General features: G+C 62.1%; 1 protein-coding gene across 1 annotated transcript in view; it reads right to left on the reverse strand.

Moving 5' to 3' along the window:
- ARID3A (AT rich interactive domain 3A (BRIGHT-like)) overlaps positions 1-18422 on the reverse strand; it is a 28512-nt gene extending 10090 nt beyond the window's left edge. The window contains exons 1-2 of the mRNA XM_006897947.1: positions 18070-18422; positions 16652-16967 (exon numbers count right to left, since the gene is read on the reverse strand). Coding sequence (XP_006898009.1) covers positions 16652-16967; positions 18070-18422 — 669 coding nt within the window. The remainder of the gene's footprint in view (positions 1-16651; positions 16968-18069) is intronic.
- Positions 18423-25681: the final 7259 nt, after the last annotated feature.

A 25681-nucleotide genomic window follows, 5' to 3' on the forward strand; every position in this document is an offset into this window, starting at 1 on the left:
CAGGTGGGCAGGCTGGGGGCAGGTGGACGTGTCAGGTGGAAAAGGGCGGGGCTGGGGTGGACGTGCCAGGTGGGCAGGCTGGGAGCGGTGTGGACGTGTCATGTGGACAGGGCGGGGGCGGTGTGGATGTGACAGGTGGGCAGGCTGGGGGTGGCGTGCCGAACGGGAACCACCCAGCCTCCTCAGATGGGCAAACAGGAAATTCTTGTTTGTGGCGAAATGGAGGGCGTTTTCACCACTGCTGGGGAGAAAGCCCGCTGGGGTCAGTGGGGTTACATAGCTGACCACTCTGAGATAACCCCAGAGCCCCAGGGGTGGAGAGGCCTCCCCACAGGGCACAGGAAGGAGGGGCCCTCTGGAGTCAGTGTCCCTGACCTCCTCCCCACCCCCACTATGGAAAGTGAAGGGGCCCAGCCAAGGGGGACGGACACACAACCGGAGAAGGGGACCATGAGGGGAAACGGGACCAGCAACAAAGGGGGGCCCGGCTGAGGGGAACCCAGTTAGAAGAGGGGGGAAACTGAGGGGGACTCAGTTGGAAGAGGGGTGCCCAGCTGGCTGCCCAGGTTCATCCGCCTGCAGCCAGTGTGGGGCTGAAGGACAGAGCCTGCAGCCCTGGCTCCACCTGGGACAGGACCAGGCCCCGCTGCAACCTGGGGGCCAGGCCGGGCTCTGTCCAAGGCTGGGAAGAAACCTCCTCGAGGACCCTGAAGACCTTTGCTCCACCTTCTCTCCACCCGTGTCTGCCCAACCCCTCCAAGGCCATAGTCCAGGAGGCCCCAGTGGAGCCACTGGGCTGGCAAGGCCCCCGGACTGAGGGAGCGGGAGGCGTCCTGCCCACCTGGCCTTGGGGCACAGCCCACCCGGTCATCACCTCTGGTCTGGGGAGAACCAAGACGTTCCCCAGTGTCCAGCAGCGACCAGCTGTGGCTTCAGGAAGGACAGAATGCAAATAAGAGGGTGTATTTTTGCTCCTGGGAAACCCAGAAAGCGAGCGTCTTTCTCAGAGCGAGTGGCAGATCTTAACTCAGCAGCTGCCGGCCTCTGGCCAGTGGCCCAGGCCACCACTCGCCACACGTCCAGCGGCAGGTCAGAGAGGAACTGGGGTGAGCTGGAAGGAAGGAGTGAAGACTGGGCAACTGCACGAGCGAGTGGGCAGCGCCTGAGGGGGCGAGGGGGCCGAGGGAACGAGTCCAGCAGGGCGCGGGGCGTGCAGGCTTCCTTCTGAAATCTCAGGATCACACACCCACATGCTCGTTCGCTCTCTCAAAAATTCACCTAAGGAAAGATGACCACTACAGTGTCCACCGGCCCAGTGGTCTTTAGTGCACCCACAAAGCAGCTCCCCTGCCTCTGTTCAAGAATATTCTTGTCCCCCAGAAAGGAAGTCCGGACTGTCAGCAGTCTCCTGGTCCCCGTCACCGATGCCCACGCGCTGGACATCCACACAATTGGTGGCAGGCTCGCCCATCGGGCCGCGGTGGGTGCTTCCTGCCTTGTGATTGTGTGTAACTGCTGTAACTAAATGGTGACAGAACAGCAACACAGCGGCCTGCAGCTGCTTCTGCTCTCCAGACCCCGCAGCGGCCTGCGCCCCTCTGCTCCCCCACCGCCCATGGCTCTCCGCGGACCGCCCCAGCTCTATGCTGTCTCTCCCCTCCTCCCTGCCCCAGGGACTTTGCAGTACTGACCCCCTGCCCCTGGACACCACACACACTCTCCTACCTGACCCCCAATTGCCAAGGGCCCCAGCGTCTATCTAAGCCTCTTCCTACCCCGTCCCCCCGCCTGTCTAGATGAGGCCGTGGGGGCAGAAACCAGGTGTACCCCGCATTCCGCAGGGACAGTTAATGGAGAGAGGAGGGCAAGTGGGACGGGTGCGCCGGTCACAACCTGTCCCCACGGCCGGGGGTCCCCCTCGAGTTATCAGGCGACGCCTCCCCCTCCTGCCGGCCACTGATCATGACTCAGCCCTGGGACTGGTGTCACTAAGGCCCCAGGTGGGCGGGGAGCCGTTGTCTCTGGGGACAACTGGGAACCTCAGGCCTTCACGGAAACGCCCACGGGGGCTGCCCATGGGGGTGGGGCCGGCATGGCCTTCCCTGCAACCACACTGCTACTTGGGAGACTGAAGTGGGCAACCTAGAGTCCCACCTCATGATGTGTCCCCACCTGGGTCCTGAGAACACTAAGGGGCAAAAGGAATAAAGAAAGGGGGATGGGCAGATGGATGGGAGGGCAGATAGACAGACAGGTGTGTGGATGGATGATAGCAGAGCAGGTAGACAGACTGGTGGATGGACGGGCAATGGGAGGGCAAGCAGACACACAGGTGGATAGATGGATGGATGATGGCAGGGCTGGTAGACAGACAGGTGGGTGGATGGACGGATGGGAGGGTAGGAAGACAGACAAGTGAATGGGTTGATGCAAGATGAGTAGGAGGAAGGAAGGGTGGATGGATGACAGTTGGATGATGGGTGGATGGATGGATGGATGGATGGATGGATGGATGGATGGATGGACGGAGGGTTGGACGGATGGGTGGGTGGATGGGTGGTGAGTGAACGGACGTGAGGGTAGGGAGACAGACAAGTGAATGGGTGCATGAAGGATGGGTAGTAGAATAGGTGGACAGACAGGTGAATGAATAAATGGATGGCAAGATGTGTGGGAGGAAGTATGGGTGAGTGGATGGGAGGGTAGTTGGATGGGCAGGTGACAGATGGAAGGACGGGTGAGTGGACAGATGGGTGAATGGGTGGGTCAAAGGATGAGTGGTTGGGTGGGTAGAAAGATGAATGGCTGGGGGGATGGACAGATGGGTGAAGGGATGGATGGACTAATGGTGGTTGACGGGTCATGATGAAGGGAGCCCAGGCTCAGTGGGGGCTGCAGGTCAGGGTGGGGAGAGGCATTGGGAACACCCTCTCCCGCTCACTAGGGGCTCAAGGGTGATGGGACCAACAGCAAAGCTGGCATCATGGCCTTTCCTTCCAGCTCCTTCTAGTGTGAGGCCTCCTGTCCCCCGGGCCCCGTGGAGGTGTATTAACAGGGGTGGACTGCTGCCCCGCGGGTCCACTCTGTGGGCATTACTGAGCATCTCCTGTTTGCAGTGTGATCGGGGTGCCCTCAGGGAGCCAGTGCAGGAGCCGCAGCCATCAAATAGACGCTCACGCCCAAGGAAATGCCAGCGGGGCCCGCAGGAATGGTCAGCAAGTGGCCAGACGGCATGAGGGCACGCGTGATGCGGGCACTAGAGGCCCAGTGGGCGGCAGATCAGGCCATAACCTAAGAGTTGGCGGCTTGAATCCGGCAGCCACTGTGGGGACAGAAGATGGGCAGCCCCTCTCGTGGGGACTGACCACCGCGGGCAGCTGCTGAAGGGTCTCTGCACGTCTTCCTCCTGCAGAGCAGCCGTGGAGCTGACCCCCGGGCCTCTCGTTTAACGTGGCCACAGGGCTCCTGGCTCAGCACCCTCGGCCTGCCCCCTCGGGGTGCACCTGAGCCCGGGGCGCCCCCCAGGTGGCCTTTTCACTTCCCGTTTCCCGTCAGTGCTCCAGTGGCCGGTCTCGAGGACAGATGCAGCAGCCGCCCTGCCGCTCACAGGAAATTGGGGAACTGATTCTGGGCCGGGCACACACATCCGGCCGCCTGGCACCCTGCTGGCCGGCCCCGCCCGTGGGGTATTAATACACCCGTACGCACACACCCCATGGCCTGTTCCGAGGGCCTCCGCCTGGGGCCTTCCAGGAGGTCCCCAGTGGCACCCTGTCTACAGAGGACCTCACTGTCCTTATCCGGGAAGTGGGCGGGTGCGCAGAGGGTCCAGCACAGGAGGGGGCCCAGGGTGAGCACAGGGCGGGAGGCCACAGACCTCTGAGACGGCCCCTTTCCCAGGAGAGAGCTCCGAGAGTTGGGGGCTCAAACACCCAGGCTTTCCGTTATTAGCAGCTGAAGACTTAAGCATCTCCACCAAGGTTACTTCCCGACCCATCTCACAACTGAGGCCCAGTGTACACCCAGCACCAGACGGCAGCCGAGAAACTTCTAGGAAGATGGGGCTGCCAACCACATGTAAATCAAGTGCAAATCCAGGTGGCCTTGGCCCACACGCCAGCCCCTCCAAGGCCCCCCACCCCGCAGCCCCAGGCTGTGTGGGGCCCATTTCACAGACAGACAAACTGAGACCCAGAAGTGATGATTCAAATCCAGGACAGTTCTGACATTACTGGGTTTGGGAAGTCACATCGGAGCTTTATGGGGCTTGGAGTGATGAAAGATGACACACCCTGACATCTGGCCCCAAAGCATGGCCTCCAAAGGGCCCCAAGTCCCAAATGCCCCCTTCAAAGATCAGTTCACACAGTGTCCTGGACAGCAGAGTGGGGGTCAGGCCGGCTGACAGTGCCCTGGACAGCAGAGTGGGGGTCAGCCTGGCAGACAATGCCCTGGACAGTGGAGTGGGAGTCAGCCTGGCTGGCACAGGCTCCTGTTGCTAAGAACTGGGGACCGGACCACCAGCAGGTACGGGGCATCTCTGAGGGGGACTCGGAGTGGCCTTGTGAGACACCACAGGAAGGAAGGGGGTGATTCTACCTCCTGCACATCTGTTAGCAGGAAGGGGCCCTGGGGCTCAGGGCCTGGGTATCCATGGGCCTCGTGGGCTGGACACTGCACACCCAGGCCAAGGGCAGCTTGGATGCCACAAGACAACCTGGAACCCACATGCTGAGTGACGGATGCTGTTCCCCCACTGGACATGCCACCTGCCTCAAGTCAGGACACACATCAGGCTGGGCACACAGCTGCGCCTGGACTACGCTCAGCCCAGGCGTACGGCCACAAACTGCAGCTGGCCCTAGGCCCACAGCCAGTCAGTCATACAGCTGGTCTAGGCATATAGCTGGTCTGGTGGTCAGGTGCACAGGTGGTGTGTGCATACACACACACACACACACACACACACACACACACACACACACAGCCAGGTGCACAGCGGGCACCCAGTCCATGCCTGCAGCACCTCTGCTAGGAACAGACAGGGAGTCAATTCGGACGCGAGGAAACAAACAGTGATGATAAAATCGACCTGCTACAAGTGAGGAATCTGAGGCCAGAGCAGTGGACCATCCCCCCACGTTACAGACACCCGAGGCCGGCGTGGCTGACCGTCTCCACATTACAGACGAGGACACTGTGGTGTCCCTGCCCCACACTTGGATCCAAGAATTCGTGACCTTGGCTCTGACCACAGCTCGCTGCCTTTCCAAGAATTCCCAGCTGTGTCCTGGCTGCAGGTCAGCTGGTAGGCAGATGACCCAGAGTGAGAGGACGGGGTGGGCGCGCCTGACGGAAGGCAGGGTGCCAGCTGGGCAGAGGCCGCAGCCGGGCAGGGGCTGAAGCCATCCACAGCTTGGGAGCAGGGGCCGCCTGTCCAGCTGCGGGACAGCACACGGAGGAGACCAGGGTGCAGAGACGCAGAACCGAGGAGGCAGACGAGGACAGATGGACCCAGCCTGGCCACACCTGGACTCGAGTGCTGAGCCCTAATGGAAAGCTGGTGGCTCTGAGAGTCACCTGACCAGTCCCTCTGGGACCCAGGACCCAGCCAGTGTCTCTGGAAGAACTTTCTGGGCTGCCGTTAAAGAAGTAAACGGGAGAGAGAGACAGAGGTGCGGGTGACAGGAAGGACAGAAGGACAGGTGGCTGTCCCACTCCACAGACAGAGTTGCATGCTGGGGAGGGCCATGAGGCTGGGGTCCGAGGAACTGTGGTGTCTACTAGACAGGTGATACCAAGGCCTGATGAAGGCTTGACACCCTGAGAAGTTTGGGGTTCCAGGCATGTCCACACCAGGATCGAGGCTGGCCTGGCCCTGGAGCCCAGGAGACCCCTGGCTGGGCAAAGGTGCACGGCCAGGTGCTGGGGGTCAGATGCCCACAGACGCCACAGGATGTCAAGGGAGGGTCCTGGCGAGCCACCGGCAACGTGCACATGGGCTGAGGGACAGACCAGGTCCTGGACGCATGGACACACCTAAGCACCCAGACACAGACACAAACAGACACGCCCGGGAGATAAGGCCAGCCCCCCTCCCTCGGCACCCGGAAAGCAGCAGGAGGGCAGGAGTCCATGGGCCAGCAGCGGCACGCAGCACCTGATGCCCGTCCTGTCTCCACTGAGGCCCCAGGGCCCCGGGCTGGGCCTTCTCACGCCCCCAGCCATGGGGTGCCAGGACCCCTGGCCAGGGCTAGTGTCCATGCAGCCAGGGGGCAGGCACTCAAGTCCCACACACCAGCTGCCGGGGCCCCAAGAATGGGCGGGGCTTCACTGGACGCGTAGGACACTGAGACCCCAAGTCAGGACCATGTGCTCTGCCACGTCTGATGGTCACAGCACCAAGGGAAGCACCAGAAGGACATGACGGCGGGCTGACCGACGGGGGGAGCACGGACAGTGGGACTGACTGACTGACCGAGGGACATGGATGTGGGACTGACCGATGGGGGGCACAGATGATGGGAATGACTGACCGTCCCCAGGTCTATAGGGTCAGGGAGGTCCTCTCTCCACCACCGGGCTCCTGGCCTGGGTGCCTGGCCTGTGCCCCTCACCACGGTCCCTGCCACCGCGCTCAGGTCTCCGTCTAGGCCCTGGTGTGGGTGGCTCTGCGGTGGAACACCCTTCCCGGGGTCCCTAGGTCAATTCCCGGCAGTGGACCATGGGGACAGCTGCCGCCTGTCTGTCTGGGGGGCTGTGTGCTGCCGGACAGATCTCAGGAGCTTCCAGACGAGACAAGGAACAAATGCTTGGTCACGGGCTGCAATCCGTGAAGACACGTGGGTCCCCCAAGGGCAGGCCTGTCCCGAGGGTGGCGGTGACCTGGAGGGAGGCATCCTAGTGAGCTGGACAGAGGACAGCAGCAGGCCTGGCCCGCACTGGCCTCTTCGCATCGTCTGGAAGGCTGTGGCCAAGCACGGGGCCTGCGTGCTGGGGGTGCCCGCTCCCCACTGCTCAGTCCCCACTTCCAGACCCAGGGCAGGGCCCAGCCGGCCAGCAGTCACCGCCAGGACTCCCTTCAATGGGCACATTAGTTACCGTTTAACCCCGCGACCCCCAATTGTCCCTCCGCTGCGCGTGGCTGGACAGGCGGAGAGGGGGCGGTCTGGGCTCCGCCCCAGCGTATGCCCACCCACCGGGTGAGCACCCCTGGCTGCTCCCTGACCCCTGGGGCCTCTGCCTGGCCGCTCCGGTCCCTGATGCAGATAGTTTCATACGGCTGCTGGTGGAAGTCGGTCCAGTCAGGACTAGAATCAGAGCACGCGGGAAACTGAGGCACAGAGCAGGTCCTGCCCAGGCCACGTGGGGATGAGGGGCAGGACTGGAATGCAATGACCCCGGCAGTGATCTCAGGGAGGCCTGGCGGGCAGGGGCCGTTCCGGGCAATGAGAACCACTGACCCTCAGACGAAGGGCCGGGTTTGGCCATGCTGCTGTCACGGACACACACGCGTCCCACATGTCAGGGGCACGGGAAGGAGAGGTGGAAACGAGTCGGGTTATAAAGCTCAGCACCCTGAATTCACCAGCTGCTCCCAGGGAGACACAGGCAGGGCCCTGGGCGGAGGGTCCACCAGGCGGCAGCTCGCCGTGGTGTGGTTGTGAGGTGTGACCCACGGAAGGTCTGGTCAGCAGCAGGTGCTTCCCATCCTCCCCACTTTCTGCAAACAAGGCTGAGTCACCCGCATAACGCGGGTTCCTGAGGAGTCCCTCCGAGCCCGATGCCACATTCTTCAGAGTCCAGCCTCTCCAACAATTTGCTGAGCACACGGACTGAAGAGGTGTGGAAAGGGAACCCACCCCAACACAGTCTCCTCTTCATCTTAAACCACGCAGTGTTCGCTCGCTCTGTTCCCACAACAGCTTCTTGGTTGAGGGACAGGTTTCACCTGGGCACCGTTTGGTGTTCGCCTCTGGAATCCCCGTTGCTCGATTTTTGCCGTAATTTGTTACGATCCACACAGTCAAATGTCTTCGTATAGTCAAGGAAACACAAGCAAATACCTTCCTGATGTTTCCTGCTCTCAGCCCACAGCCATCTGACATCAGCAGAGGTATCCCTCCCTCCGACAGTTTCTTCTGATCCAGTTTGAATTTCCGGCAGTTCCCTGTTGATGTTTTTCTGTTCCAGCTCTTCAAGATTAATCTTCAGCAAGATTTTACTTGCATGTGATGCTAATGATGTCAGACACTGGCTGCAACCCGTAGGAACACGACTGGCCGGGCACAAATCCGGATCTCCGCTAGCTGGCCGTGGGGCTTCCTCCCAAATGCTTCATGACAAAATGAGCACACACAGCACCTCCAGCGTGGGACAGCTGTTCTGGAACATTCTGATTGCCGTTGGTGTAGATATCTGACGTTACTGTAGCAGAGAGACCGCAGGCCAGCGGCTTTAACAAGCAAAACCGGTCAGGGTACCAGCTGGAGAGAAAGGCCAGCTTCTGGAGAGAGGTCCGAGCTGGTCTGGCATTCCCTGGAGACCTCCCGTGTCCCGGACGTGCTGTGTCCAGGGCTTCCCAGGGCAGAGGCCAGAGTCCAGGATGCCCTCCCCTCCCAGCAACTATTTCCTCGTGGCTCCGGGGGTCCCCTCTCTCATCCATTCCTTCACTGTTGTCCCCCTCCAGTGAGAGAAAGGTGTTAAGAGGCCACACCCCAGCGAATCTCCCGATGTCCCATCAGAGGTGAATTCTACCCTCCCACCCCTACAACCAGGGGGGCTATGGGATTGTGGAGAGCTCTACGCAGCTTCTGTGTTTAATTGCTGACACTCCTGGAGGCTACATCTGAATTGATGACAGGATTCCTCAGTCCCCGAGGCGCTGTGTTCTAGCAAGGCCCTGGGGCCCCAGGACCCCCTCCCTGCTGCAGGACCTCGCTCAGGCCCCGTGCGGCATGGTCCGCGGTTCTGCCATCTCCACTGCTTCCTGGTCTTCCTCAACGTCCCCAGAGCCCTTGGGCCTTGCAACTCGCAGCCTCAGCCTGAGGAAGGCCGGCTGCCCCTCCCTTCGGGTCCGTGCACGTGTCCTTGGAGGCTTCGCTCGCCACCCTGTCCTGTCCAGCTCTCAGCCCAGCCTTCTCCCTGGGGCACCGAGAGCAAACTGCAGAGTCTCTTCGGGCTCTCACTCTGGTCTTTCCTTCTCTCTGGCCTTTTTATCATGGGTTTTCTTTCTTTCTCCCCGGATGCAGGGCCCTTGGAGACGGGCCCATGACAGTCTCCTTCCCATCTCTGCGTCCAGCTGGCTGTTTCCACGTCTCCAGCGTCCCCAGAGGCCGAATGCCTCGATCGTGGAGGCCTGCCCCCCACGCAGGTCAGGGGTCACAGCGCACAGTGGGGGACAGGAGCCAACCCAGCCACCGCGTGTGTTATTAGAAAGCGTGGGGCGGGCCAGACGCTTGGCAGCAGCAGTGGGTACAGAGGGAGCGGCCGGGGTGTGGGCCGGGCTCGCTGCGGTGACCTGGTGGCCAGGCGGCGGGCAAGGGTGGCTAAGTCCTTCCGGCTGAGTCAGCACAGCTCCCGACGCTGGCACGGGCCAGGGCACTGTGCCAGGGCCGGCGGGCAGGCACCCTCTCTGTGCCCGCCACGGCACGGCTGGCTGCCCGCCAGGAGCCGCAGCGACTGATGACGCAGCAGGGAGGGCCGGGCTCCCGAGGGGCTTCCCCTGCTGCATGCCACCTGCCCCCGCCGGCCCTGGCGCCCCAGGAAGACAGTGCGGCACCGGGGCCCACAGGCTGGCTCCCTGCCCACCAGGCAAACGCTCCCCTTCAGCCGCTGCAGACGGCCCTGGGCTCCGATCCGGACGTCGGCACCTCTGTTCACACTAACCCTCCACCCAGAAGCCCTGTCGAGCTGCGAAGTCCCAGCTCGTCCTTTCCCAGGGAGCCCCGCAGGCCTGGCCACAGTGCCGGCCACCTGCTCGTCTGCCTGGGCCACGGCTGAGAGTTCTCTCCCCACGGCCCATCACAGAAGGCTGCGCCGGGCGTCTCCTCTGGACACTCCGGTCATCCCTCATCACTCGACCGGCAGGGAGTGTGGTGACGGAGAAAAAACTGTCAACGACGTAATTTCACTTAGATCCACAGTCAACACCCACGTGGCAACCAGGAAATCACACGACACGTGGCACTGGGGAAACCTGCTGTCAAGGACTGCACAGTGCCGCTGAGCAAGGCGTTCACTCTTAGGACAAAGGCGCACTAGATCTAAGACCTGGGACTCGCGACTGCGTCTGTGCGCCCGAGAGTCAGGCAATCAGGAAAGATGACCGAAGGTGACAGCCTCCCGCGCTGGTGCTGAGGGAGCACCAACGATCGGCAGACCAACGAAGCGACCGTCAGAGGACTCTATAGACGCAAGGAGAGTAAGCTCCTTCCCGGAAACTCTGGGGATGCTGCCGGGAGGCCCGATTCCTCAGAAAAGGACGTCAAGCAGGAAAAGATGAAGTCAGAGAAAGGGAGGAAAACCCTCAACCAAATACACGGACACCGCGACTGTAAAAATGGGCTCAATGCACTGCAATCGCAGAGGTGCATGGTTCGAATCCACCAGATGCTCTGCTGGAGAAGGGGGGCAATCTCCTTCTGTACCGGTCAGATCCGATTTGATGGTACACACACAAAGATAAAATAAAAAAGTGGGCTCGAGTCCAACCGCGATCACAGACGGCCCAGAACAGGGCAGCGTTTCGATTCGCTGTTCTCAGGTCACTGTGAGCGGAAGATGATCAGGGGCATCTGACGACAGAGGCCGACCCACTCTGTGATGCAGCCACAGCCCTTTGCTGGCTACCAGGAAAACTCCTCTGCGCCTCGCAAAGCCCCAACTCCGATGCCCCTTTCCCAGAAGCCGCCGCCTCACTCTTACTTCCTCCTATCACCTGCCAGCAGGAAGAGCAAGCCCTGTCTCTGTGCTGTCAGTGGCCTCTGGAAGGCGCATGATTTGATTCTGTCTGAAGTGACCTTCTCGGTAACCACTCAGCTGCTGTCATGCCCTCAGCCAGCCTCCTGATCCCAAGAAGGTCTGTACCACAGATTTCCAGGGTCCAGCGGCAAGCGAGAGGAGGACTCCCAGGCAGGGGGCAGTGGCTGCCAGCTTCCACCTCGTGTGACCAGAGGACAGGGCAGACTGCCCTTAAGGCTGGAAACCCAAGCCGGCTGGCTCAAGCCTCTTCCTCCCGCACTCCGTCCCCCTGCACCGCCCCAGGGCCTTGGAGAGCCGAGGTGTGCAAGCCGGACAACACCCAGGGAGGGGAGAAGGTGGCCTGCCCGCACAGACTCACTGAGCCGGCTTCAGCTGACCCTCCAGCACTTTGCACAAGCTGTAAATCACGTGGTGGTCAGCCCAGCTTCCCCCTCAGCCTAGGTGGATCTGACCCCCCCAGCGGTCGGCCGTGCCATGAGAACTTCCTGGTGTCCAGCCCGACACTCACTCATCACTGGGCGTCAGTCAGAGCGACTCCCAGCCCAGTCGCCAGGGTTTCTGCTGGCTTGGTCGCACCGGGGCCACGGTCCAGCTCTCTCCCGCGGGGCCGCCGGGCGTGGGGACGGTAGCACCGAACCCGAACCCAAACCCGAACCTGAGCGCTGGGCCTCGAGGTCCTGGGAGACTGAGGACACAGGACGGGCGGCGGCACAGTGTGACCAGGACCACACACACAGCCACACTCGTCAGAAAGCGAGGGGAGGGAGGCCAGAAGCAGTGCCAAAGGGCCCCCAGGAACCAAGAGCAGTTTCACCCATTAGCATGTGTGCACACAAGGGAACACGGGTATACGTCCATGTGTGCAAGCCTGTGTGTGTATGAAGACGTGGACGGTCACGTGCGCTCACACCCTGTCAGCGTGTGCGCGTGCAAGGGAAAATGTGTAGAGACATGTGTAGCTGGTTATGTGTGCTGACACCATCAGCGTTGAGTGGATGCAAGGGCACACGTGTACATGCTCATGTGTGCGCATTTAACATGTCTGAGATGACAACACGTGTACACAGCACGTGTGCACACCTGTTGGTGGATATGCGCACGAGGGGGCATGTGTGTTCACGTGTGCACAACCCACGCTAGCACACATGTGCATGCATGTGGACGTGCGGCACACTCGCGTGTCCACGTTAGTACACGTACATGCAAACAGACATACGTACAGGTGACCGTGTCCACATATGTTCACATATACACATTCCCACACCAGCGTGCCCACGACTGAACTGTGTGTAGGTGCATGCGTGCACGTGGTGGGGTGTGTGTTGCACACATGCACGTGGCGAGCGTGTGGACACACGTGTATGTGTCAGGGTGTGTGTACGGATGTGACTGTGCTTTGTCCGGGGCTGTTGGGCTGACCACGACTCAGTGGTCCTGAGGACATCTGACACCCGTTCTCTCCTGCTCCAGGCTCCCAGGCTCAGCCATGGGGTGACATCCTGTCACCCTGTCAGGCCACCTCGTGGAGGGCCTGCCCTCGTCCTCGGACCCTCCACCGTTCCCAGCATGTCTTGCTGAAGGACATCCCCCTGATGACACGCCCCAAGTCTGTGGACAACGTTTCTCCACGCTTGCCTCTAAGGAGCACCTCTGGGTTCTCTGTCAGTCAGTGGGGACAGTCAGACCCCAACACCTCAACTCAAAGGCCTTGATTCTAGGCCTGTCATTCTGAGTCCCCGTCCAGCTTACACACACACCACGGCAGATGAAAACATGATGGTTTGGGTCAGGCCCACCTTACTCGTTAAAGGGCATCACTGCTCTGCAGCATTTTAAAGAGGTCCCTGGCAGCCCATCTGCCTGGTGTAAAATGTCCTTTGATTTTCTGATTGTATGTTAGTGTGTACACGTGCTGGTGTGTGTATGGTCATGGACATACACATGCGTGCTCCTTTGGTGTGTAAGTGTAGCTGTGTGTACATGTGTGTGAACCTGCATGGACACACGTGGGCATGTGTCTGTGTAGTAAATGCCCGTGTGACTGCCGGGGGTCAGTGAGGAGTAAGCCGTCCTGCACCAGCTAAGGACAGGTCAGCAATGAGGCCCCAGAGCTCAGTGGTAAGTGCTGCAGCCCCTCATGCTTAACAATCCAGGCACTGGGTGATGCCACCCCACTCCTGCTGGGCAGACGAAGGTCAAGCGGTGTGACAAGGACGGGCCGGAAGAGGGCATGTGGTGGTCCTCAAAACAACACTAAACGTGGAGTGAGGCACCACCTGGCCACTCCACCCCAGGGGCCCCCTGGGAGAGCTGGACAGGCTGACCCTTAATCACCAGGTCCACCACAGGGCTACCAAAGCGTGCCATCGAGCAACCCTGGGGACACAGCGGGGTCCCCCAGGCGGCGACACGGACACAGCAGGGGACCCCTAGGCAGCGATGGGGACACAGTGGGGTCCCCCAGGCGGCGACAGGGACGCAATGTGGCCCCTGTGAGGGAAGAGCCCTCAGCCAGGAGGGAGGAAAGACAACACATCCTGGTGGGGGCCTCCACGCCTCTGGCCAAGCCACAGCCCAGACACTGAAGGCTGTCCACTGACAAGCTGACCAGTGGCCATGTGGGGCTAAGGGAAGCAGGAAGTATTGGGATGACTGCTGATACAAAAGGGGTTTCCTTTTGGGGTGCTGACATCTTCCCAAGTGAATGTGGTCATTCCCACCGCCCGCTGCCCCAGGAGGCTCCCGGTGACCCTCCCTCCACTGTAAATCACTGCAGGAAGAGGGTGCTCGTGTGCCCCACGGGTGGCTGGCAGTGGACTGGAACGCCCGACACCTTTGTGTTGGCATGCTGACGTTTACAAGCTGGACCATCAGGGCTCATGGGGCCAGGGGCCGCCCGTGTCTGGGAACATACTGGAAACTGCTGGTTCACGCGCTTTAACCGGCTACGTCCCAGGCAAGGAAGTCACACCTGCTCCTAAAACCCCAGCGTCACTCGAGTCACTGGAACTGAAGAGGCACGTTCTCAGGCTGCTGGGGTGGGCGAGCTCAGACGTGGGACCCCGAGGCCACCCAGCGTAGGGCCCCCACATTGCGCAGGGCTGCAGCGGCAGCTGGCCCGCCACGGTGGTGCAACCAGGAGGCAGGGGCCGGGCAGTGCTAGGCGAGACTGCCACACGCCAGGAAGGGGCGGGGCGGCCCCAGTCAACACACCAACGTCCGCCAGGAGCTGGGCCGGGCAGCTGTTGACACTGGCAGTGCAGGTGCCGGCCCAGCTGGCCAGGAAGGTGAGCTGGCCGCTGGCCGTGGGGCTGTGCCCTCACTTGGCCTCACCTTGGGCGGGACTGGCCTCAAGGTCTGCCCAGCAGGTCACAGGAGACCCAGGGCTCTGGTGCAGGCACCACGAGTGTGTGAGGGTGGCTGTCTGGCCCTCCTGAGGGCTCCGAGGCTACCATGCCAGCTGCCATTCAGCACGGATCCCCCACGTGCCCCCATAAGCGTTCTACACCGAGCGGCCCCGACACAGGCCTTTCTCAAGGCGCCCGCAGACGGGGCTGCACTGACCCTTCTGGGGGCATCCAGCACGTAACGGAGCCACGCCTCCTGGTCCACCAGGCACCGGCTTCCCAGGGCCCGTGCCTGGCCTCCTGACTGCTCACCCTGCAGGGCTCCTGGGTACCTCAGCTCAGGGATCATCAAGGATCATGGCCCAGTTGGCACTACCTGCCACCCCGACCCAGGGAAGCCCTGACGCACGGCCAGGCCCCAGACCAGAGTGCCCTCTTTCCTGGCACTGCACCTCCCGATGTGCCAAGCCGTGGGAGCGCCCCAACCCCGACCCCTGGCCTTTCCTCCTGGCCACATCAGCAGCGGTATCTCACCCCTCAGCCTGGCTCCACGGCCCTCCCCTGGGCAGGCTGCGACCCGGCTGGGCTGGGGGTGCCAGGGGCTCCCCGGGCTAGGCGCCCGCAGGCAAACATCAGGGGCACCAATGAGAACCCCGTGCAGCACTAAGCGTGTCGCTCCCCTGGGGTCAGGACCTGTTTGCAATGCACCTCAGTCTGCTTCTCTGAACAACGGGGTAACAGGAGCCTGGTGTGGGGCCAGTGACACCCAGGGCAACCCCACATACAGAAATGAGCACCCGCTTCGAGTCCCTCAGCCAGGTGAGGGTGCGGGAGGGCTGACACCTCCACCCCCAGGGAGGCCTCACTGGAGCCGGGGGGCACAGTGTCCAAGCACCGTCCTCCAGCCCGCTGGTTCTCCTGCACATGGCCACGGCCTTCACTCCAAGGACCTCAACCCCAGCCCACAGGGCCACACCCGCCCAGCACACAGGGTCACAGCCCCCTCTCCCTAGGGCCAGGGCCTCACTCCCTGATCTCAGAACATGAGCTACAGCAGTGTGTCCAAGGACCTGTGCCTTGTTCCTACACACAGCCACCCAGGCTCGGGGACAGCTCAGCTCGGCTCAGTTTGGGGCAGCTCAGGTCAGCTCGGCTCGGCTCGGGGCTGGCCTCCTCCCTCTCCACGGGCAAGCTACAGTTTAGACAGTTCTGGACACCCAGGGCCCTGGGAGCTGCCTGGCTGGCCATCGACCCTCTGGACACCCTGGTTGGCCCTGGCATCTGGCCCCAGGCCAGGTGGTCCTGCCTCGCGTGGAGGTCCAGCTGGCCGAGCTGGAATGCAGCCCGAGGACGCCCATCTGGTTCCCATCTGCCTGGCCCAGCGGCCGACTTCAAAGACGCCCCGCCTGGTCACTTCCTCCATCCCTGCACCCGCTTCCTCCGGCCTGTCCCGCAGCCTGGGAGCTCCACCAGCCGAGTTCTGCGTGTGGCTAAGGACCCCCAAAAAGCCCCAGCTGACCTCAACAGGGGCCATGCCCAGCTGCCAGGGAGGCCACAACCACGGCCTGCACACTCAAGTGTCCATCGCGCCTGCTACATGCAACGCACGGGACCCCACACCGGCCACGACCCCCTGGCCTGTCCTCCCGTGCCCAGTCCCACCGCTGCTGCCATCCAGAGCGTCTGAGACACACGAGGCCTGGCCCTGCGCCCACCTCCACCTGCAGGTCCCTCCCCCAGGCGTCTTCCACCCCTCACGCCTGGCTCCCATCACCCCTCACTGCAGGGCATACAGGGAGAACTCCAACACCTTCCCGGGTCAAGGTCTCCCCACATTTACGGCCACCATGCCACCTGACCATCCCTCTCCACTGGCAAGCTACAGTTTAGACAGTTTTGGAACCCAAGGCCCTGGGGGCTGCCTGGCTGGCCACTGACCCTCTGGACACCCTGATTGTGCTGGCCCACGGTCCCCAGCACCCCACAAGGGTGCAGTGCTCGGCAGACAAAAGATAAATGGGGGGACCAAGACGTGTGGACGTGTGAGACCACACCCTCCTGAGTTTGATCAAAGCACAAACTCCAGCCCTTAGCCGCCCCGGCCACGGTCACGGTCACAGCCACCAGCACCCCTAAGTGCCAGCCGTGCACACGGCCCCCCACCCACACGGCTCCCAGCCCACACAGCCACCAGCCCCGTGGCCCCCCACCCCATGGTCACCAGCACCCCTAAGTGCCAGCCGTGCACACGGCTCCTGCCCCGCGGCCCCTCCGCCCACACGGCTCTCCGTCCCCCGGCCTGACACCTGCTCCCCACTCACCTGCTTGAACTGCTCCTCGTAGGTCCAGTCCCCGTGGTCTGGTGGCTGCAGTGAAGGCACCACATGTGCAGCCCCTCCAGGGTGGGCTGCCCCAGGCCCCTGACGCTCCAGCCCCCCCAGCGCCCGGGCAGTGCCATCCCCACGGAGCGACTGGGGTGGCTGAGCCTTTCGGGGAAACAGCGCCCCAGAGCCCAGGCTGGTGGGGCCGGGGGGACCCAGCCCCTCCTCATCCTCGTCCTCCTCGTAGTCCTCCTCCATGTCCTCGTCCTCGTCCGCCAGGTCTTCCTCCATCTCCTCACCCTCCCACTTCTGCTTCCTGCACGGAGGAGACAGGGACGGACTGAGGCGGCGGGAACACCTTTCTGGGTCAAGGTCTCCCCACATTTACGGCCACCTGATGGGGTCCTGGCTGTGCTGCCTCAGCTTCCCACTCGGGTCACTTGTGTTCCAGGTCCTGCCCAGATTGCCCAAGACAACGCAAGGGCCAGCCCTGCCCACTCTGGTCCACAGCCAGCTAGGGGGGCATCGGAGAGAGGCCATTCCCGCCAAGACACCTCCCGTGTGACTGCCGCACACACAACCACTGTCCACGCAGCCGCTGTGCACAGGGTTACAGCACACCCAGGACAGCTGGACACATGTCACCACCGGGCACACAGAACTCTGGGGCGCATGGTCACCATACACACGTCACCACCGTCATACACCTGTGACCACAGTCCAGGACCGCCACACACACGACAGCTGTCCACAGGGCCACTGTCCACGTGACTATCACACACACGCAACGCTGCACACTCAGTGGCTACACACGTGGCCTCTAAGGACACTGTCCCTCTCTAGAGGTGGCGGCTCCTGCAACCCCACCCCACGGACCAGCTCAGGGGTGAGCCCCCCACAAGTGAAGTGCACACGGATGGACGCACCCCTCCTCACTCACCTGCACTCAGGTGAAGCCCCCTCACCCTCTCACCTCACTGGCAGGGTCCCGCTCAAGCTTCCCAGGGGCCTTCACCACACCCAGGACCACCCCTCCCACAAGGCCCGGTCATCCCTCTGGTCAGTCTCAGGGACCCTGCCAAGCCGTCCACCAAGGTGGCCACTGGCTGCAAGTGACTGCTTTAACATAAATCAGCTGAAACATAATTTGCAACTCAGTTCTTTAGTCATACTGACCACATGGTCAACAGCCATGCTTAGCCAGCAGCTGCCATGCCGGCCAGCGCAGAGGATGGACACATCCACCTTCTGGAAAGGTCCCCTAGATGTTCTGAGTCTCCAAGAGGGTGACAGCCCCAGCTCCTCAGAAGACTCAGGACACCCCCCAGATACCCTCAGAAGCTCCGGGACACCCCTGCATGGCCCCTGGGCACACCAGACGCCACGCAATTCCCCAAACACTTGGAGCCCAGACTCACATGTCCTCATCGGAGGCCATTTCCTCAAAGTGCCCGCCTCCTTCTCCTCGGCCAGGCAGGGCAGGTGAGCCTGGTGCCCCCTCCGGGGGTCCTGTGTCCTCTTCTTCAGAGTGGCTGCTGGGGCTGGCGGGATGTCCAAGGCCGGCGGCTGCCGCCCTCATGGCAGCCAATGCGGCCATCTGTGCCCGCTGTATCCGCGCGCTCTCGGGCTCCCTGTCCTCCTCTGGGGGGCCGGCGTGGGCTCGGGCCGGGGGGCCGGCGGGGACCTCTGGTGGCAGCTGCCGGGCTTCGAGCTCCTGGCGGGCCCGCTGCTGGCGCTGGAGCAAGGTCTCCATGACGGCCTGCAGCTTCATGGCCCTGCGGACTGGGCCGCCCCGGGCACCAGGGGTGGGCGGCGGGGGCGGCCCCTGCGGGGAGGGGGCCCGGCCGCACTGCAGCGTGGGGGCCGCGGGGGAGCCGGGGCCGTGCAGGGTGGCGGCGGGCGGGCCGCGGGCTCAGGCCAAGGGCTGGCCAGGCATGCCAACGGCACGTGCTGCCTCCAGGTCACGCTGGGCGAGGGCTGGGGGTGCCAGGCTCATTCATGTATCTGCAGAGACCTGGAGGACAGGAGGACAGGTCAGGTGGCTCTCCCCAAGGCCACTGGAGCCCTCTCACAGTCCTGGGGGGAACACCCACCTGGCAGGTCCCCCCAGCGCGGAGGTGCACACCCTCCCATGTGACCCCCTCAGCTGGCCCAGGGTCTCCCGAAGCCCGAGTCTCAGATGCGCAGTCGCTGGGGAAGGTCTGCTTATTGCATCACAGCCAGCCCAGCAGTGGGCACTGACGGCCTCCGATTGGCCGAGCCCACGCAGGTTCTGGGTTCTGGTTCCGAGTTCCAGGCCCGGCTCAGGCCTCCTGCGTGTCTTGGACTACCAGAAACAATGGCTGAGCCTACTGGACACGAGCTGGGGACAGCCCTAGGCTGGCCCTTCCAGCCAGGGTAGGACTTTGACAAAAAACTCAGGCCTCAAACTTCTCTGAGCTTCAGTTTCTCCATCTGCGAAAGGGCATGGAGAACAGGGCCCACCCCGCGCCGGCCGTGGTGGGCGAAGGGAGTCGAGGCCGGGAGAAGACACACAGCGGCCTCCGGGGTGCAGGAAAGAGGCCAGCACGCCCCCAGCCTTGTGGACGAAGAGACCAAGGGTCAGAGAAGCCCACGTCTCTTCCTCAAACAGAACTACATTTGAACTTGGGTCTGGATGGAGTCACCTTCACGACGTTCATGATGTCCCCACACCCCATTCTCTCTTTTCGGGGGCTCAGGGACACCGAGTACCCCAGCCTTGAGGTGTAAGGGAGGACCCCAAGTGTCTGGGACCCTAGATAGGATCAATGTCCCAGAATGCATCGTGGCAGTCCTCACTGACCACCGAGGGTCCGGGGCAGGGAGGTCCTGACACACCCAGAACCGGCCACAGTTGGGCACTTGAGGGCACATACCGCCCCAGCCCCCCACCACAGCAGGCCTCACCCCCACCCGCCCAAGTCGCCTATAAAACAGTGGGCAGAGCCCAACAGGCCCAGAAGTGACACTCCGGAAAGCCTGGCAAGGACAGTGGGGGAGGGGTTCTAGCCCCACCCCCACGGCAGGAGGGGGTGCTCCTAACTGAGCCATAAATCCTGAAGGCTCCTGGGTCCCCTGTGTGCCACTGGGGGCTCAGAGAGAGGGGGGTGCTGGAACCCCAAGCGGAATGAAGAGGACTCAGCCCCGTTGGGTGACCTGCCGGTGGTGGGGATACCCCTGTACTGCAGACCCTTCTCAGCAGAACCCACAGGAAGTTCACCGCCCTCCCACCCCCCAAACACACCCCGGGGGCCGCAGTGAGGGGTGAAAGTGGCTGGTGGGAGAGCCTGGAGGCCGTCCCCAAAGGCGCTCTGTGTCAGTCTGTCAGGGGCTGGGGTCCCAGGGCACAAAGACTTCCACAGAGGCCGCAGGCGCAGCAGCCACCCCCCACCAGGGGCGGTGGTCACCCCCACCAGGCCCAGAAGTGCTGAGGGCTCACTTCTCGACCAGCGTCTGCTCTGCTCTCCGCCCCTCCCCCATCTTTGACAACTTCAAGACGAGCCCCCCCCACGGAAATGCTCCAGGCGACGCCACCCCTTTGGGGGGCACAAGGAAGAGGCTGGAGGAAGCCACTCCCCCCAGGGAGCGCCCCCTCCCAAGCAAGCTGGGCTTAATGACCCCTTGCGTCCACAGTGGGGGAGGGGAGTCGGACAGTCTTCCTCTCTAGGCCAGTGGTGGGGACAGGTGGGACCCCCAGACCCCCAGCCAAAGGGAAGCTCCTCAAGGTTGCCATTAACCCCAAGCTGGCGACGCCCACCCCCTCTAGACCCATCCCCCAGTGAACCTTTTGTCCTCAGGGCCCCCACCTCCAGTTTATGACGGCCCCACGGGGGGGCAGGCCGGGAGCAGGGGGGGGTGGGGGTGGGGGCCGGGTGGTCGTTGGGCTGCGGAGCCAGCGGGCCACACCCTCCCCCAGTGCCGCCCGAGAGGTCATCCGCCCGGCTGGGCCTTGCAAAACTCGGTTATTTAAAGAGTTGTGCAAGCCTGGGGCCCGCGGGGGTGAGAGGGGCCCCTCATTCCCGGGGGAAGGAGGAGGGGCGGGGGCAGCGCGCTGGGGAGGGGGCGACGGTCGGAGGGTGGGGGCAGCCAGAGGAAGTGGAAAGGGAAAACCCAGCAAGAAATAAAACGGCAAAACCCCGTCCGGCTTTCAAAGGCTTCTTGGAAAGCGGCCGATTTGCATCGGGGGTGCACCCCTCCTGCCCGGGACACCGAGAACGGAAGGGATTGACAAATCCGCCGCTGGGACCGCCGCTCCCTGCGCCCGCTTTTCGATCTGGGGGGCACGGAAAACTTTGGGGGTGGCATCTCCCGGGGACTTCGCCGAACGCCGGCCCCGAGAGCACGGACCGTGGTGTCCCCGTGGAGCCGACACTTTAGAAAGAATCGAGCCCCCAGGGTGGGGAGGGTCTCCCGGAGCTGCGCTCGCGCCCGGCGCCCCCACTTCTCTCGAGACTCCGGTAAACACTCGATCACGCCGAGCACAAAAATTCAATAAAAACTCCAAGCGCGCGCAGCCCCCCGCGCGCGCACCAAGACCATTTCCTTCCGCTGGGGTGGCGAGGGGAGCGCGCACGCGTGACCCCCGGTCACCCCCGCGCAACTTGGGAAGGGGTGAGGTCTCCAAGGAGTGGGACGCCGAGAGACCTACCCACGCCCCTCCAACCAGGCGCTCCCGCACACCAGGACCCCCCTTCACGGTCCTGCCTAACTTGGGAGACCCTCCCCCCAATTCCTTGCAAGCACGCTGAGCCCACCCAAGGGCCGGAACCCGCGGTTCCAAAGAGCAGCCTTGCCCACCCGGGCCTAGCCTCACCGCGCTAGCGCCACTCGGGGGGGCGCATGTCCCCACGCCCGCGTCCGGCCCTGCCCTGCCCTGCCCGGCCTCGGGCCCCACGGCTGCGCGCACTGACGGCCCCGTGCCGCCGCCGGGTTTGCGCCTCGCGCCGACTCACCGAATCGCCAGTCGTGTCCGCGTCTACACCCCCATCCGACCCCGATTGGTAAAAGTCTCCCCGCGCGCGGCCTTCTCCCGCCCCTCCGCGCCCTGCCCCCCCACCCCAGGGCGCGCTCACCGCCCCGCAGACAAATCACCGGGTGACAAATCGCTCTCAGATGCAAATACCTCGCCGGTGATTCAGCGCGGTGGCCCGGGACGCGGGGAGGGGTCTCGCAAGGCCCCCTCCCCCTTCCCCGGACGCCCCTTCGGCCCCCGCACTCGATCCTGAGCCACCGAGACTGGTCCACGGGTATGGGGGGGAAGAGAGAGGACGGAAAACTCGAGGTCGCGGCCCCTTTAAGTGATAATAAATAATAAAAGGGGGGAAGCCAAGAAAGGACCCGCCCCCCGTCTAGGGACTGGGGACAAAGTGCGCATCTCAGTGTGGAGCGAAGAGGGCGCGAAGGGCGGGGGCGGGGCTGGACGAGCCGAGGTGGAGCCCAGGTGACTGGGGTCCCCGCTTTGGTGCGTTGAGGAACCGTCGTCGGTCAGAGTCCTCTTCTCAGCTTATCGCGGACCCCTGGGAAGGGACTCCTGGACTTGGGGTTTTAACCCGGCCCCTTACACTTCAAACCACTCGTACCTACTATGGGCCTCCGTTTGCACATCTATAAAATGGGCATCGAACCATTGAAAGTCCGTGCTGAAGTCCGAGAAGGGGCAGGGACATAAATAGGGGCGCAGGACTCGTTTCTGGGAAACTGTACTGAGAACGTGCGAACAAGAAGGCGGGGGTGTCTCCACCATGGACTGTCCCTGACTCTCGGGACCCCCCCAGCTCGCGTGCAGTGGCCAAACCAGACCCTCCCATTCAGGTGCCGGGCACGTAAGGGGCCCCTATCGCCCCCACCTCGCCGCTGGGTAAATTGAGGGGAGGTGAGTTCAACCTGGAGCCCTGAACCCTAGAAGTGAATCTTGGGACGGGGTCCAGTTGAGATAAGCGCAGAGGCGGGGAGCAGAGCCCCTTGCCTTCGAGGTGCAGTCCCCCCACCCCAGTCTTGAATGTGTTGAGAGTCATGACCGCTCCTCTTTCCTCTGAGGTCACCACAGAGCAGCCCCGTCTGCCCCAGCCCGGGGAGGGCAGTGTGGAGAGCTGGCTACAATCCTCGATTCCATGCCAGGTAACCTGTGGCAGGTGGCTGGGTGGGCCCCACCATTGGGAGGAACCGCCCTGACTTCTGCGTCTGAGGTGGGGGAGTTTGAGACGCTCCCTGAGATCCAGGTAAACTGGAGGAGGGAGAGAAGAAATCCTTAAAGAGCCAGGTCACCAAGGCGCAGCCACTACTCTGGGAAAGCCCCCTCCCTCCCTGGAAAAGAGTGACTAGAATTCACCCCCCAAAAAACCACCACAACCCTGCTGTTGAGTCAGTCTCCGACATGGCTCTCCTTCAGAGGACCCTGCCCACCCTGTCTGCAAAGCAGATGGTGGATTCTAACTGCCCAATGGGTAATTTAGCCTAGGTCACCAGCACCAGGTGCTCTGTGCCTCAGTTTCCCTCTCTATAAGATAGGTCTATACCCATCTCTTTATTCCTCTCACATTTGCTTTGTGAGTTCTAAGGGAAGGGGCAGGGTTCTCACTTCCGGAAGGCCCCACTGCTGGGTGTAGTTTTCTGCAGAGGCTGGGGCCTCAGAGGGCCTGGGAGGGCCTGGGAGGGCCTGGGAGGATGGGGTCTGGGAGGGCTGCCTCAGGCTGCTCTCCAGGAAGGGCTCCTATGTTTTTAGCCCCATGAGGAACCTGAGAATGTGTGACAGACAGGCCAGGACACAGGGCCCAGGGCCCACCTGCATTCAGGCTGGAAGTCTCCCTCACTGGGCCCCCTCTCTGGTCTTCAGCAGTGAAATGGGTACAACCTCAAGCTTCCAGGCCAGAGCCGCCTTGGGGTTCCTGAGACTTGGGCACATCCTTCCCCAGCATACTACTACTCAGCTGTGGGTGAGGGTGAGGTCTTGAAAGTTCACCCATGTGCTGTCCTCAGAGTCTCTAAATCAAACCCTGATGCCCACCTCCCACTCCCCTGCAGCTACCCCTGTCTCCTTTTGTTCACAGTCCTTTCATTCCGCTTGACAGCTTGCCCCTCAGGGTCCCCAGCTTCTGATTGAAGCTGTCACCCCCTCAGATCTCCCAGCATTTCCTCTCACTTCCTCAGTCTCCCAGCATCACCCTGTCCCCCATGACTGGGTCTGTCATGTAAGAAGATCCTTATATGAAACGCCCTTAGGGAGCTCTGGTGGCCTAGCAGCAAGGAGCCACGCTGCAGTCCCGACGGCATGGGGTTCAAGGCCACCAGCCACTCCACAGGAGAAGGATGGGCAATCTCCTCCTGTGTGATTAACTGCCTCTCAAGACCCCTTGGAGGGTCAGCTGTGGGTCGGTTCCAGCTCCACAGTCCACAACAGCAGCCCTCTCTGCTCTCTAACATTCTTCATCTTGACAGGAGACTGCCCATCGTCCTGCTGTGGGTTGGCTAGTCGGCTCATGGATCTGAACCACAGTCCTACTGGTTAGTACAGCATGTAGCCAACTGCCGCCAGCAGGGCCTGCCGTATTGTAGGTTGTCAGCGAGTTGACAGATTTATTACCCCACTTTGTGAAACAGCCCAGTGTTGCAATCACTGTGTCAGCCCATCTCAAGGCGGGTCTTCCTGTCTCCATCTCATGGAGGGTCTTCCTGCCTTATGCTGACCTTCTTTTCCACTCTTGACACCTCTAGGGGCTGTCCCCTCCTAATGACATGCCCAGCAATGTGAGGCAAAGCCTTACTGTCATGGCTTCTGAACAGCACCTGGTCTCGTTTCCTCCAGGACAGATGTATTGGTTCTTCTGGCAGTCCCTGGGGTATTCCACACTTCGCCAACACTACAGCTCAAAGGCGTCAGTTCTACTTCAGTGTCCCTTATTCATTGTCCAGCTTCCACCTGTATATGAAGGTGATTGAAATACCATGTCTTCCTTCCCTGCTCCTTAGTCTTTAAAGTGTCATCCTTGCTCAGCAGCACTTTAAAGAGGCCTCGCACAGCATGTCTTTGGATTTTGTGACCACTGCTCCCAGGAGGAGCTTTGCAGCAGTTGAATAACTGAATCTGTTTACATGTTCATTCGCCACCCCCAAGCCTTGTGCACAAACACGGGTTCTTGTGAGCCAGCCCCTTGCACATAATGACCATGCCCAGCAGAACAGGCCTGTCTGGGTTCCATCTGTCACATCGCTGACCACTGGGATCTGTAGGATTTTCATTGGCCAATTTTGAAACTCTATCCCCAGGCCTTGCTTCCTAGTCTGTCATAGTCTGGACGCGCTGACAGCTTTTCATCGTGACCACAACAGCCTCCAGGACACATGGGCGGTGGCTGCTGGGGAGGTGCTGGCTGGAATCGAACATGAGATTTCCTTACAGGCCATGTGACTCTTCCAGTGAACTGTCACTGCCCCAGGGAGACAGAATCCAGCAGCTCACCACCTCCTCCTGGGCTCACCTCTGTCCTCAGCCCCCGCTGTCCCCGCCCAGCATACCCACTGGGCATGAGACCAGTGCCAGACAGAAGGCGTGTGGCCACAGCCACTATGGAAAGGGCTGGAGCGCACACGCGCCCCATGAAGTATTACAGTTGTCTGTAGCTAGTGACACCCAGAATTTTTCACGCAGGAAGGGGTGCACAGGAGAAAGGCGCTGTGATGTGACAAAGTCACCAAGTGTGGAAATGAGGGGCGCAGGATAGGGGTCCAGTAGGGCAGGGACAAGCGATGCCCCCAGGAAACAGGACTCCTCCAGGTGTAGGGACCCCTCCGCAGTGCGGGGACCCCTTTATGGTGCGGGGACCTCTCCATGGTGCGGGAACCCCTCCGCTGTGTGGGGACCCTTCTTTGGTGCTGGGATGCCTCGATGGTGCGGGACCTCTTCGTGGTGCGGGGACCCCTTTATGGTGCAGGAAACCCCTGTGATGCTGTTGGGGACCCCTCTGTGGTGCGAGGACCCCTCCATGGTGCGGGACCTCTTCGTGGTGCAGGGGA

This window comes from Elephantulus edwardii, unplaced genomic scaffold (assembly GCF_000299155.1).
Source record: "Elephantulus edwardii isolate Elephantulus edwardi_28Jun2011 unplaced genomic scaffold, EleEdw1.0 scaffold00217, whole genome shotgun sequence".
Classification (NCBI taxonomy): domain Eukaryota; kingdom Metazoa; phylum Chordata; class Mammalia; order Macroscelidea; family Macroscelididae; genus Elephantulus; species Elephantulus edwardii.